A 12,823-nucleotide genomic window follows, 5' to 3' on the forward strand; every position below is an offset into this window, starting at 1 on the left:
GGGTTTCATGTTCCTTTAAAGGGAGAGATTGTACATTTGGCATTACAGGGCCCTTCATGACAGCGATAATAAACATTTACTCACACCCCACAGCTATCATAAAAGCAGCGGGATACCAATCAAAACCCATAGATATTCGAGGTGGAACTAGACAGGGGTTCCCCCTTTCTCCGCTGTTATTCGCAATGTGTATAGAGCCTTTGGCTGCTATAATTCGCGAATCCCCAGATATTCGCAGCGTAAAATTGAAACAAAATGAGTATAAACTTTCTCTATTTGCGGATGACATACTTCTAACATTAACTAAATCCCTCTTGTCTTTACCAAATTTATACAACACCCTTCAAAAGTTTTCAGATATCTCGGGCTATAAGATTAACTTGGACAAATGTGAGGGATTGCCAATTGCTCTTCCCAGACATACTCAGGAACTAATTGAGGCAAATTTTACCTTCACTTGGGCAAAAAAGGCGATACAATATTTAGGAGTCAAAATATCTCATGATTACAATGAGCTATATAAATTAAACTACATTCCCTTGTATAAGAAAATTAGGTCTGATTTGAGTAGATGGAAACGCCTTTCTGCCATTAAGATGACCATACTCCTGAAATTATCTCTTCAGGGCCTTACCGATTAGGATACCCCACCCCCCAGATTTACATAGACTACAAAAGGATTTAACAGGCAACAATATAGCTAGGATAGCTTCAAGGACATTGCAACAACATAAACAAGTGGGGGGAGTGGGTGTTCCCAATGTGACGGAATATTATCAGGCAGCACGGCTAGCCCAAAAAGTATTATTGAATAAAAATTCAAGTGACATTATATGGACTACATTAGAGGCTGAACTGGGAGGGCACCCCAATCCATCAGACATACTTTGGGACTCAACCCCAGGGCACACTAAACAAACAACTGTCCTATTGGTCACTAAAAAGACACTACAGATCTGGTCTACACTGACTAGATCCTACACTTGATCCCACAAGACACAACGATCAGACCGGTTAAGACCCTGCTACCAAAAGGAATTTCAGTATCAACTAGGGAAATGGCAAAATAAAGGGCTTTATAGGGTGGCGGACATACTAGAAAGTGGTAGGATTTTATTGTTTAACCAAGTTCAGGAGAGACTTCGACCCCATAGCTTGCAATGTTTTTTATATTTACAAGTGTCATCAGCAATACATAGCTATTTACACCTCCCTTCCACAAGAAAGTTAACCATACTAGAACACTTTAGTAGCAACAAGAATAGGAATAAGAAAATTATCTCACAACTATATTTGGCCATATAAAAGATTCGATACAACTCTAAAAACCCTCTGGGAAAAGAATTTAGGCAGAGAGCTTCTGTTGGGAGACTGGGATACCATAATCCAAGATTCCAGCAAGGGACTGATTAGCGCAGACTTAAAAAAAAAACTGTATCAAGACTCCTATTAAAACCTCACATTTCTCATAACCATAACACACACCATGTCGGAACGTGCCTCATGGATTCAGGGCACAAACAACAATTTTCAGAGAGAGTAATGAGGAGTTTGGGCCCTCATAGTGATTAGGTCATAGTAGGGTTAGGATCAGGGTTGAGGTGAAGATTGATTTGACTACCCCCAGTGCTGCTCAACAAAAAGCTTTTTCATAAGGTAATTTTCTTACCTAATACTTCCAACAACCTGCAATTACATATAATGTTGGAAAACAAGTTTATGGTTTGGACATTTTTAGTATAAGTTAATGTTATTTCTGTTTGAACATGATTGGTTTATCTACATTTTTATGTACCTTTTTTTTTTTTCTGGTCATGATGCTCTTTATAACCACGTGCAGAGCTACTGGACTATAATGGACAACAACGTGGAGAGGCCCAGATCTCGGCCTAGGGGCTTTCCGGAAAGTAAAGTAGCACACTGTTTTGATACATATCTGGTAAATGATATACCGAGTTAGTACTTGAAACTGGGCTAATGATTGCCAGATGATATCTATTGTTCATATATGTTGTTGTGATGTAGATGTTGTTAACAAAGAAAACAATAAAAAATTATTTCAACTAAAGGGACACTGTACACTAAATTTGTCTTTGCATAAAGGTTTTGTAGATGATCCATTTATATAGCCCATCTGGGACGGTTTTTTTAGACTCCTAACAAAGCCCCAACGTTTTAGATGCATACTGATGTCTACAGACTCCTAGTTGTGTAATGAGTATTTTCATAAGGCAGGGGAGGGGGGTGTCTGCTCTTCCTGCTTTCTCAGCCCATTTGAGTTGGTGTTCCAGCCTAACCTCATCAACAGCGCTAAACTGGGAGTTTCTAAGTAAGTTTTTAAAAGGTTTTATACTGGATTTTTAAGTCAGCATCTGTGCATATTCTTCTTTATAGTAGTGATTATTACAGGGAGTTATACGAAAATTGGTGTATAATGTCCATTTAAAGGGACATTAAACCCAACATTTTTCTTTCATGATTCAGATAGAGAATACAATTTTTAACAACATTCCAATTTACTTCTATTATCTAATTTGCTTCATTCTTTAGATATCCTTTGTTGAAGAAATAGCAATGCACATGAGTGAGCCAATCACACGAGGAATCTATGTGCATCCACCAATCAGCAGCTACTGAGCCTATCTGGATATACTTTCCAGCAAAGGATATCAAGAGAATGAAGCAAATTTGATAATAGAAGTAAATTAAAAAATTGTTTAAAATTGCATGCTCTATCTAAACCATGAAAGAAAAAAATTGGGTTTCATGTCCCTTTAAGTTTGCTGGCACAACAGTGAAATAACAGCAATGTAGGTGGGTGGCAGCCATCTTTGTTAAGGCCGCCACAAGCATTGCGCATGCATTGGGGAAGCCGGATGTCGCACATGTGCAATGCTTGTGGCAACTGTAATCTAAGTTAAGGTCACCGGCTGGCCGGTATTTATTATAGGCAAAGACAGACGCCCCTCTATTGAGGGTGCCCATAGGCACGTGCTCTCTCTGCCTCATTATAAATCTGGCCTGTTCACAGAAGTTTTATGACATCAGGCTAAGATAAGCTTTTCTGCAAAGGCCTCCTCCTCCTTGTAGGGCTGTGACAGGAAGCACAAATGTAGTGTAAAAAAAAAAAAAAAAAAGGTAAAATCCATTTAAATAGATGAATACAGTACATATTGCAATTAGTTCTATTAAGTATAGGCAACTGCTTAGTGCTATTCTTATGCCAACAATGAAACAGACTGTTTAATATCCCTTTAAACAATACATTCTAAACCACTTGTAGTGTACATGGCAGGATTCACAAAGCTAACCCTGCACCATACTTGTCCCTAATTGACAGGGGAGATAAGATATAAACTGCAAAACATAATAACAGCGCCAAGTCTGGCTTTGCTACGTCAAAAAAGGAAAAGTAGTGGGTGAAGTATTAAAATTTTGCATCAAACAAGATGATAATCCATTTAAAACATTTTTCATACTCGCCCGGAATGCTAGTTTATTGCAAGGCGCCAGAAAACTGTTTTAAATTACGTGGTGTCTACTATCCCTTTGGAATTTAAAGAACAGTACACTGTAAAGTTGTTTTTATATTAATGTATTATCAATGTCTTGTTATACCAGTGGCAGAGTATAGAATTAGAAGAAATTGCATTTTTCAGTTTATTTGTGTAAATGAAGTAGCTGGTTTTGTGCTTTTAAACCACAGCCTATTACAGTGGGTTGAGTTTCAGTTAATATCATATATCATTGTTATAACTTTGTGTATACACACTAGCTTCCTTATCTTATATTTGTCTGGAAAACCAAAGATCAATACTTAGAGAGAACAATGGAAAATTATTTTATTAGTTAAAGGGACACTGAACCCAAAAATTTTTTTTCGTGATTCAAATAGAGCATGCAATTTTAAGCAACTTTCTAATTTACTCCTATTAAATTTTCTTCATTTTCTTGGTATCTTTATTTCAAATGCAATAATGTAAGTTTAGATGAAGGCCCATTTTTGGTGAACAACCTAGGTTGTTCTTGCTGATTGGTGGATAAATTCATACACCATAAAAAAGTGCTGTCCAGAGTCTGAACCAAAAAAGAAGCTTAGATGCCTTCTTTTTCAAATAAAGATAGCAAGTGAACGAAGAAAATTTGATAATAGGCGTAAATGAGAAAGTTGCTTAAAATTGCATGCTCTATCTGAATCATGAAAGAAAACATTTGGGTTTAGTGTCCCTTAAACTATCCTGCACCCCACTGGCAGTGTCATTTCTTCTGCTGGCTGTGTTTACTTAGGCTATTTAATAGCTGACACTCCAGTATCAAAACTTTTAGTATAGGTTAGGATACCATAGGCTAAAATAGCTATTTCAAATGCCAAAATAGGGGTAAAGGAGCTACTTGTAAAGAATTGAATACACTCCAGCAGGTAAAATGGTTCATTGGGAACAATTTAAAGGGGATACTTTTTTGGAGTGAACTGTCCCTTTAAGAATACCTAAGATATGCATAAGGATATCCCAAGAATTACACTTCGGAAAGAAATATAGGCAGACTGGATAGGCAATCTGGTTATCTACCATCAAGATTTATATATGTATCTAAACTCCCTGCATTGCAAGGCAAACGTTATTTTATATACAAAATGCTTGGCTCTTCCTACCAAGGGAAGGGATTCTATTAAGAGTCCAGTCAATGCCAGCATTTTTTGGCTCAATTAAAAAGGGACACAAACACACATTTTTTTCTTTCACGATTCAGATAGAGCATGTAATTTTAAGCAACTTTCTAATTTCCTCCTATTATGTTTTCTTTGTTCTCTTGCTATCTTTATTTGAAAAAGCAGAAATGTGTAAGCATAGGAGCCGGCCCATTTTTGGTTCAGCTGCTTGGTAGTGCTTGCTGATTGGTGGCTATATTTACCCACTAATCATCAGGTGCTACCCAGAACTGAACCAAAAATGGGCTGGCTCCTAAGCTTAAATTACTGCTTTTTCAAATAAAGATAGCAAGAGAACAAAGAAAAAAATATAATAGGACTAAATTAGAAAGATGCTTAAAATTACATGCTCTATCTGAATCGTGAAAGAAAAAAAAAAGGGGTTTGTGTCCCTTTAAGTTAATTTTGAAAACAATAAAAAACCATGCAAGCAAAAACCAAACTAAGTTTTATACCCCATTAGGGAGGTATTTCACCATTTTCCCATGAAGGTAACCTCAGTGAAGATGCATGATCATTACTTACATTGGGTTCCATCTCTCCTCCAGCCTTCGGTGTAGGGAAATCTTATCACTCAGGTAGATATTTATCTGGTGCTTCCTGATGCTTTCTTCCTCCAGCTCTTTCTCTTTCCCCTCTAGGTTGAGTTTCACGGCCCGGCCCATCTCACCCAGGGCATCGGGATTCAAAGGTGGCTTCTCATAAACTGGCCTCTTTAACTGTTCCAAGTCCAGAGAGGGCTGCTCTCCATCATTTGCTGCCCTGCGGTCACGTGGCTCTTGTAACTCATTGTCATTTGAATAGTGGCTACTGCTATCATCTCCATTTCTACTAAGCAGCATAATGCCAAGAACTATAATGCTTATCATAGTCGCCACTAGACAAAGTCCCTTCCTCCTCCTCCATGGTACCCAAATACCCCCTAAATAAGGGCGTCTCTTAACCATTCTCTGAACCAAACTTTGTGCACTCACACTTTTATAACCAGAGCTTAAAACAAAACAAAAATAATCCACAACCAGGTGTAAAAAATAAAATGACAGTTTCCAAAATATTTTTAAATTTTCTTATTGTAACTTTCCTGCAGATTTGTTTAAATGTTACATACACTAGTGTATTGCAGACTGCAAAGTCTCTGTTCTGTACATTTAAAAAAACATCAAATTATATCAATTGCACAGAATTTAACTAATGTGTAAAAAAAAAAAAAAATATGTGAGGAGCCAATTAGTTGCCTACATTTACACTAACCATAAGCAGGCGTTTTAAAACCTTTGTTTCTGTAAATATTTTTATACATAAATTACCTTTTATACAGAATATATTTTGAAAGTATTGATTTCAAAGAAAGTCTAAATTACTTGAGTAGTGCAGAAAGTACAAATAAGGGTGTGTAACTACTATTAAGTGTGTACAAAGAAAACTACTAACTAAAGAAAAGAGAAATATTATTATAGAAAATATATATAACATTCACTGTAAAGTGAGCACTTGCATACAACAGTCTCAAAATAATTTAGAAGTCAAATAACCAGGATCTGCTACACATACACACTTAGCCAGGGCTATACTCCTCATACATTTATACAGCATACAATTGTTACTAGCTTCTTAATAACTTCCTCTTTTTCCACTCTTTTAGGGACATTACACTTTAGTTACGTTCTGTCCTTTAATGCATTCCGTTTTTTGTTTCTTATGTTCTGCTCTTCAGTCCAGAAGTGAGTGAGCTCCCTTCTCCTGTGGGAGTCTGTGAGCTAAACTCAAGCAGCGGGCACAACCTCCAGATCACATACCTCCTCCCCAACCTGTGTGAAAAGTCCCAGCACTTCTTCCTGTTCCTTCTACTAGTAACTGTCACCTTCCCCCTTTTTCTTCATGCCCCACCCCAAACCTTGACTCCTCCTGCCCCTGACACTCCCCTCTCAGTGGGAACTGAGAGTATGTCACATCCTTATCGCTGCACTTGTCACACGTGTCACTCCCAGCGAACACCTTGTGTTTTACAACTCAAGGAAATACATAACTCTGTATTCTGCAACGTAATGAAGTAGTAAACGTGTGTTGTTTGACTATCAGGTTTCTTTTGGGTAAAACAATTAAGTATTAATATTACAATAAAGGACAGTCTTTGGGTGTTTTGTTTTTATAAACCAAATTGATATAGTATACAGAGCAGCACAATCAAGCATTTAAATGTATACGTTGGTTTTTATTACAGTTTGATTTTACTGAACGGATTGTAGAATTATGTGTTCAAAAAGAGTGATTGAAAAGTTGCACATAAATGTGTTTTGATGTTTATTGTGGCAATAAGATATTATGGAATATGGAAAACCAGGGTTATTCTGACCCAATTTTAGAGAAAACACAGATATTAATACTCTTCTAATTAATTTTCCTAATTTGTTTAATATTAAAAAATATGCAACTTTAATTCAGTGAGGCTAGTGGTGGGAATGAAAGCAACACATAGCTTGACTGTGAAATTAAGTTTTGAACCATCATAGCCATGAATATAAATATATAGACATAGTAAGTAAATGACAGTGGGTAATATTCTCTGAGGAGTCTATTCAAAATGTGCAGCTTCATTGGTCTCCAGGACAGGTAAACCAGTTTATAGGTCGTTTTGTGCAGCTGATTCACCAAATCTCATTTTTCTCTATTAGTGAATCAGTTGCATAGAATAATGCAGGAAATAAAGAAGGCATCTTAGTGAGGTTTACACAGTCTGGTGCTTACACACTTAGCTTCACAAAGAATTATAAAGCTATAAAAAAAAAATCACCTTCCCCTTATAACTGATTAATTAAAGCATACATTATCTCATCAAAAAGTGAATAAGCTTAACCTTCATAGCCCAATATAGGAAATGGAGACATTTGTTTATTGGAGAGTTCTTTGAATTCTTAGTAAACCTAAGTTATTGTGTCTTACTAGAACAAATTTACTAAAACCCTACTCAGCCTCACTAAAATCTCTGACCTCTCCAGTAGTAATGTTATCCTATAAAGCTCATTCACTAAAGTTTGCCTATCACTACATTCTTTAGTTTAGAGAATTTACTTTAGTAAATAACTAAATCATTTACAGTAACATATAAGCTAGAAGGTGGAGAGGCCCCCTTAGTGAATCTGCTCCAGTCATTTTAGCTTATCAATTGCCTATGTGCAATAAAACAAATACATCACCACCATGAGAAAAAAAACTACACATTTTATGTTTTTTCTTTAAAACAAGTTAACTAAATAGTGGAGACTCCTCTTATGGTTTAATAGGCAGATTCCAAGGAGTAATATCAGAAATGTGAAGTTTTCCAGTTCCTCTAGATAACTATGAATGCCTAAGAGTACATCTAAGTTGTGTTTCCATACTTACAAATTAGCTTAGTCACAAGAGCACAAAGCTTTTATTGACATGGGAATTCTACATCCCTCAGCTGGCAGAGAGAATAACAATGCATTGCTTCAAAATGGCTTGACTTGGGACACTTTGTGGCTGTCAAGTGGTTAACTTGAATTTTCATGATTCAGATAGAACATGCAATGTCAATTTACATCTATTATCACATTTATTTCATTCTCTGGGTAACCTTTGATGAAATGCATACCTAGGTAGGCGCAGGGACAGCAATTGGTGGCTACACAAATACATAGCTTGTCATTGGCTCACCACTAGCTCTCAGTAGTACATAGCTACTCTGGAGCTGACTTTAACTAAATGTTTAACTCCGTTTTCAGAGGTTAAACCCAGAATTATATACAAGCAATAGTGCAATAAAAAAATGCTCTAAAACAGCGGTTCCCAACCTGTGGTACATGGTATGCGTAGGACCGGTTGGGGATACGTGAAATCTATTATTGGTATTGGTGGAATTTGCCCGCCTTAACCAAAAAAAAATAAGGTCCTCCTACCTAGCGTTATTGATTTTGCATGCTGCAGCTATTGGTGGCATAGTGTAAATACGCGCTACACTTTACGCGGGATGTTGTGCACTGTGGGCAGGGCGCAGGCTGGCTGAGGCTATACTTAGTGTTAGTGTACACTGTGTGCAGCACCGCCGGCACGCACCCCACCCCGGCCCCGACCCAAAAAAACAGACATGTGTGCTCATTGTGCTGGTCTCTGCTCTGGGGCAGGAGTAAAGTCAGTGTGCTACCATGCGCGGGTGGTTGCAGGCTGGCACTGTCTGGCAGCAAGCAAAATTATATATATATAAGGAGGATCATCTGGAGTGGACTGGGGATCTTACCGGTAAACTGGGTAAGCCTATATATATATATATATATATATATATATATATATATATATATACTGTATATATATATATATATATATATAGATATTCATCACTTCTACTAGAAATATCCTATATCGCACTTGTCTAGCAACACTCCTATCTCTCTCTGTCAGGCTCACTCTCTGTGTTCATAGGTAAATGCCCTATTACAGTTTCTAGACCCTGTCTGACAATTTCAGACTTATATCTGGCTGATACCATTTTAAAAACAAGCTGACATTTATCAATAAGTCCTCATTTTTATTGTCCCCAGCAAGCACCACTTATGACTAGTGATGTCGCGAACCTAAAATTTTGCGTCAGCGAACGCGAACTTCCACAAAAGTTTGCGAACGGGCGAACCGGGCGAACCACCATTGACTTCAATAGGCAGGCGAACTTTCTGGCCACAAAAGTGATGGAAAAGTTGTTTCAAGGGGACTAACACCTGGACTGTGGCATGCCGGAGGGGGATCCATGGCAAAACTCCCATGGAAAATTACATAGTTGATGCAGAGTCTGTTTTTAATCCATAAAGGACATAAATCACCTACAATTCCTAAATTGTTTGGAATAACGTGCTTTTAAAACATCAGGTATGATGTTGTATTATTCATGTAGTGTAAGGGTTATGCCCGCTTCACAGTGACAGCTCCCCGTTTAACGCACCGCAAACAACCGCAAACAGTCCATTTGCACAACCGCAAACTCCCCATTTGCACAAGGTTGGATACCAAGCTAGCCATGTCCCCGTTCCTTGTCCTCACTGATGTCACTGCGCGTGCAATCACTTCCTGGGGTAACAGAAAATGCTCCACCCACAAGATGCTCCTATTATATTACTGCACTGAGGATGCTGCCTGTATCTGTGTGTCCTGCTCCCTGGCCGGAGAGCACAGGGGACACCAGGTCGAGCTGCTGAATGAGGCTTCTGAGAAGAAGAAAAAGAAACTGAGAAATGTTCTGCAGAAACTGACCACAAAGAGAGAGGAGACTGAGAAAAGAGTCCAGAGTCTGCAGAAGCACAGGAGAGGGGTGCAAGAGAAAGCAGCTGGTGTAACAGAGAGACTCACTGCCCTGATTAGGGACATCAGGAAACAGCTGGAAGACCTAGAGAAGCGACTCCTGAGTGAGATCACCTGGCAGCAGGAGCAGGTTTTACTCACAATCTCTGATCTGATCCAGCAGCTGGGAAAAAGAGAACGACAAGCTAACCAGGAAGATTTGTCACATTGAGGAGCTGTGCAACATGACTGACCCATTAACAGTCCTACAAGAACAGGAATCACACAGAGATGAGATGCTTGGTCGGTCCTCCTACTTCCAAGTTCCAATTTGGGGCACTGAGCGTGCAATCTAATGTGCCACCAGATAGGAGTGGTGTGTTAACTAGTACTATTCTTATCAGTGTAATCCCTGTTACGTGTCCTATCAGGGGACGTGTATATGGCATCGATTTTAGGAACCCGGAGATGATTTTAGGAACCGGGAGATGGAAAAAGATGATTGGTCGGTCCGGCCACAAGATAGATAGATAGATACATAGATTAGATAGATAGATCAATAGATACATTTGATGATAGATACGATAGATAGATAGATAGATTTGATAGATAAATAGATAGATAATTTCCCAGACAGAGAATTACAAGACGGGCGGTCTGGGACCCATGGTAAGGTTCCCAGAGGCAGTTGCGGCACCCGAGGCTCTGATTAGAACAGAGCACTCTGTGTATCTGCCCTCGGCCGAAATCGGAACATTCTTTAGCTTTCTGTCTGTCGGCCAAATGTCCGTCTGCCAAATGTCCGTCTGCCAAATGTCCTTCTGCATTTTGTCAGAGCACCGCGTGCAATCTACTGTGCCACCAGATAGGAGTGGTGTGTTAACTAGTACTATTCTTATCAGTTTAATCCCTGTTACGTCCCCTATCAGGGGACGTGTATATGGCATTGATTTTAGGAACCGGGAAATGCAAAAAGATGCTTGGACACCCAGTACAGGTCGTTCTCCTTCAGCCTTTTTATACGAGGGTCCCCGACCCTCAACAGGCACGATAGCATGAAAGACCCCATATGCCATTACTTCCTTTTGCACAATCAAATATAGGTATGGCATCGATTTTAGGAACCCGGAGATAATTTTAGGAACCGGGAAATGGAAAAAGATGCTTGGACACCCAGTACAGGTTGTTCTCCTTCAGCCTTTTTATACGAGGGTCCCACCCTCAACAGGCCAGACAGTTGGAAAGTCCCCATATGCCATGACTTACTTTTGCACAATTGAGTACAGGTATGGCATCGATTTTAGGAACCCGGAGATAAGTTTTAGTAACCGGGAGATGGAAAAAGATGCTTGGACACCCAGTACAGGTCGTTCTCCTTCAGCCTTTATATACGAGGGTCCCCGACCCTCAACAGGCACAACAGCATGAAAGACCCCCATATGCCATTACTTCCTTTTGCACAATCGAGTACAGGTATGGCATCGTTTTTAGGATTTGATAGATAAATAGATAGATTTGATAGATAGATAATTTCCCAGACAGAGAATTTTACAAGACGTGCGGTCTGGGACCCATGGTAAGGTTACTTCCTTTTGCACAATCGAGTACAGGTTGGGGATTGCCCTTTTTTTTTTTTCAAGAAATTTCGGCCGTGTACCTTGCACTGCGGTGTCCCCCTATCAGGGGACGTGTATATGGCATGGATTTTAGGAACCCGGGAGATGGAAAAAGATGTTTGGTCGGTCCTCCTACTTCAAATTTGGGGCACTGCGCGTGCAATCTACTGTGCCACCAGATATGAGTGGTGTGTTAAGTAGTACTATTCTTAGCAGTTTAATCCCTGTTATGTGCCTTTTTTTTGGTTTGGGTTTTGAAGCCACAGTGCAGCACCAGAGGCCAGAAAAATTAGGCATGTACACATGCCTGAAAAATTAGGTATTGTTGCAGCTGTTGTAGCAGCGGCCAGAAAAACTGATGTTTGTTTGACAGTTAGAAAGTGCCCTAAAACATTGCGGCTTGAACCCTAGTTGTTGGCGGATAAGTCACGCAAGTCATCCGGCATTCGAAGATAAAATACAGCAGCGTGTGGACCATTTTTAGCCCAAGGCAGCTCATCTCATCAGGCCTTATTTACTCGAATGTATCGCCCAATGTCAGTCCCTTTGGGATCCATCCCTCATTCATTTTAATAAAGGTGAGATAATCAAGACTTTTTTGACCTAGGCGACTTCTCTTCTCAGTGACAAAACCTCCTGCTGCACTGAATGTCCTTTCTGACAGGACACTTGAAGCGGGGCAGGCCAGAAGTTCGATTGCAAATTGGGATAGCTCAGGCCACAGGTCAAGCCTGCACACCCAGTAGTCAAGGGGTTCATCGCTCCTCAGAGTGTCAAGATCTGCAGTTAATGCGAGGTAGTCTGCTACCTGTCGTTTGAGTCGTTCTCTGAGGCTGGATCCCGAAGGGCTGTGGCGATGCATAGGAGTTAAAAAGGTCCGCATGTCCTCCATCAACAACACGTCTGGAAAGCATCCTGTCCTTGCCGGCGTGGTCGTGGGAGGAGGAGTATTACTTTAATCTCTTCCCCTGTTAGATTCCCGTTGTGCTGTGACATCACCCTTATACGCTGTGTAAAGATGTGATATTCCTTTAAATATACTCCTCCCTTCAACTTCCTCTCCCTATTTAAAGCACTTCTTTGCACATACAAACTGCCTGTTAATTGAAGTGGTTTGTCACTCAGACTACTCGATCCTGAGCTTAAGTAAATTTCTTTAAAGTTTTCCTTACAGGTCCCTTCTTGGAAAAGTTATAGTGATCTACAACTA

The 12,823-nt window shown here is 39.5% G+C and overlaps 1 protein-coding gene across 1 annotated transcript in view; it reads right to left on the minus strand.

Annotated features, from left to right (window-relative positions):
* LOC128644303 (polypeptide N-acetylgalactosaminyltransferase 12-like) overlaps positions 1-6,508 on the minus strand; it is a 95,283-nt gene extending 88,775 nt beyond the window's left edge. Inside the window, exon 1 of the mRNA XM_053696969.1 lies at positions 5,237-6,508. Coding sequence (XP_053552944.1) covers positions 5,237-5,658 — 422 coding nt within the window. The 5' untranslated portion in view covers positions 5,659-6,508. The remainder of the gene's footprint in view (positions 1-5,236) is intronic.
* Positions 6,509-12,823: the final 6,315 nt, after the last annotated feature.

The sequence above is a fragment of the Bombina bombina genome, unplaced genomic scaffold, assembly GCF_027579735.1.
Source record: "Bombina bombina isolate aBomBom1 unplaced genomic scaffold, aBomBom1.pri scaffold_631, whole genome shotgun sequence".
NCBI classification, from domain to species: domain Eukaryota; kingdom Metazoa; phylum Chordata; class Amphibia; order Anura; family Bombinatoridae; genus Bombina; species Bombina bombina.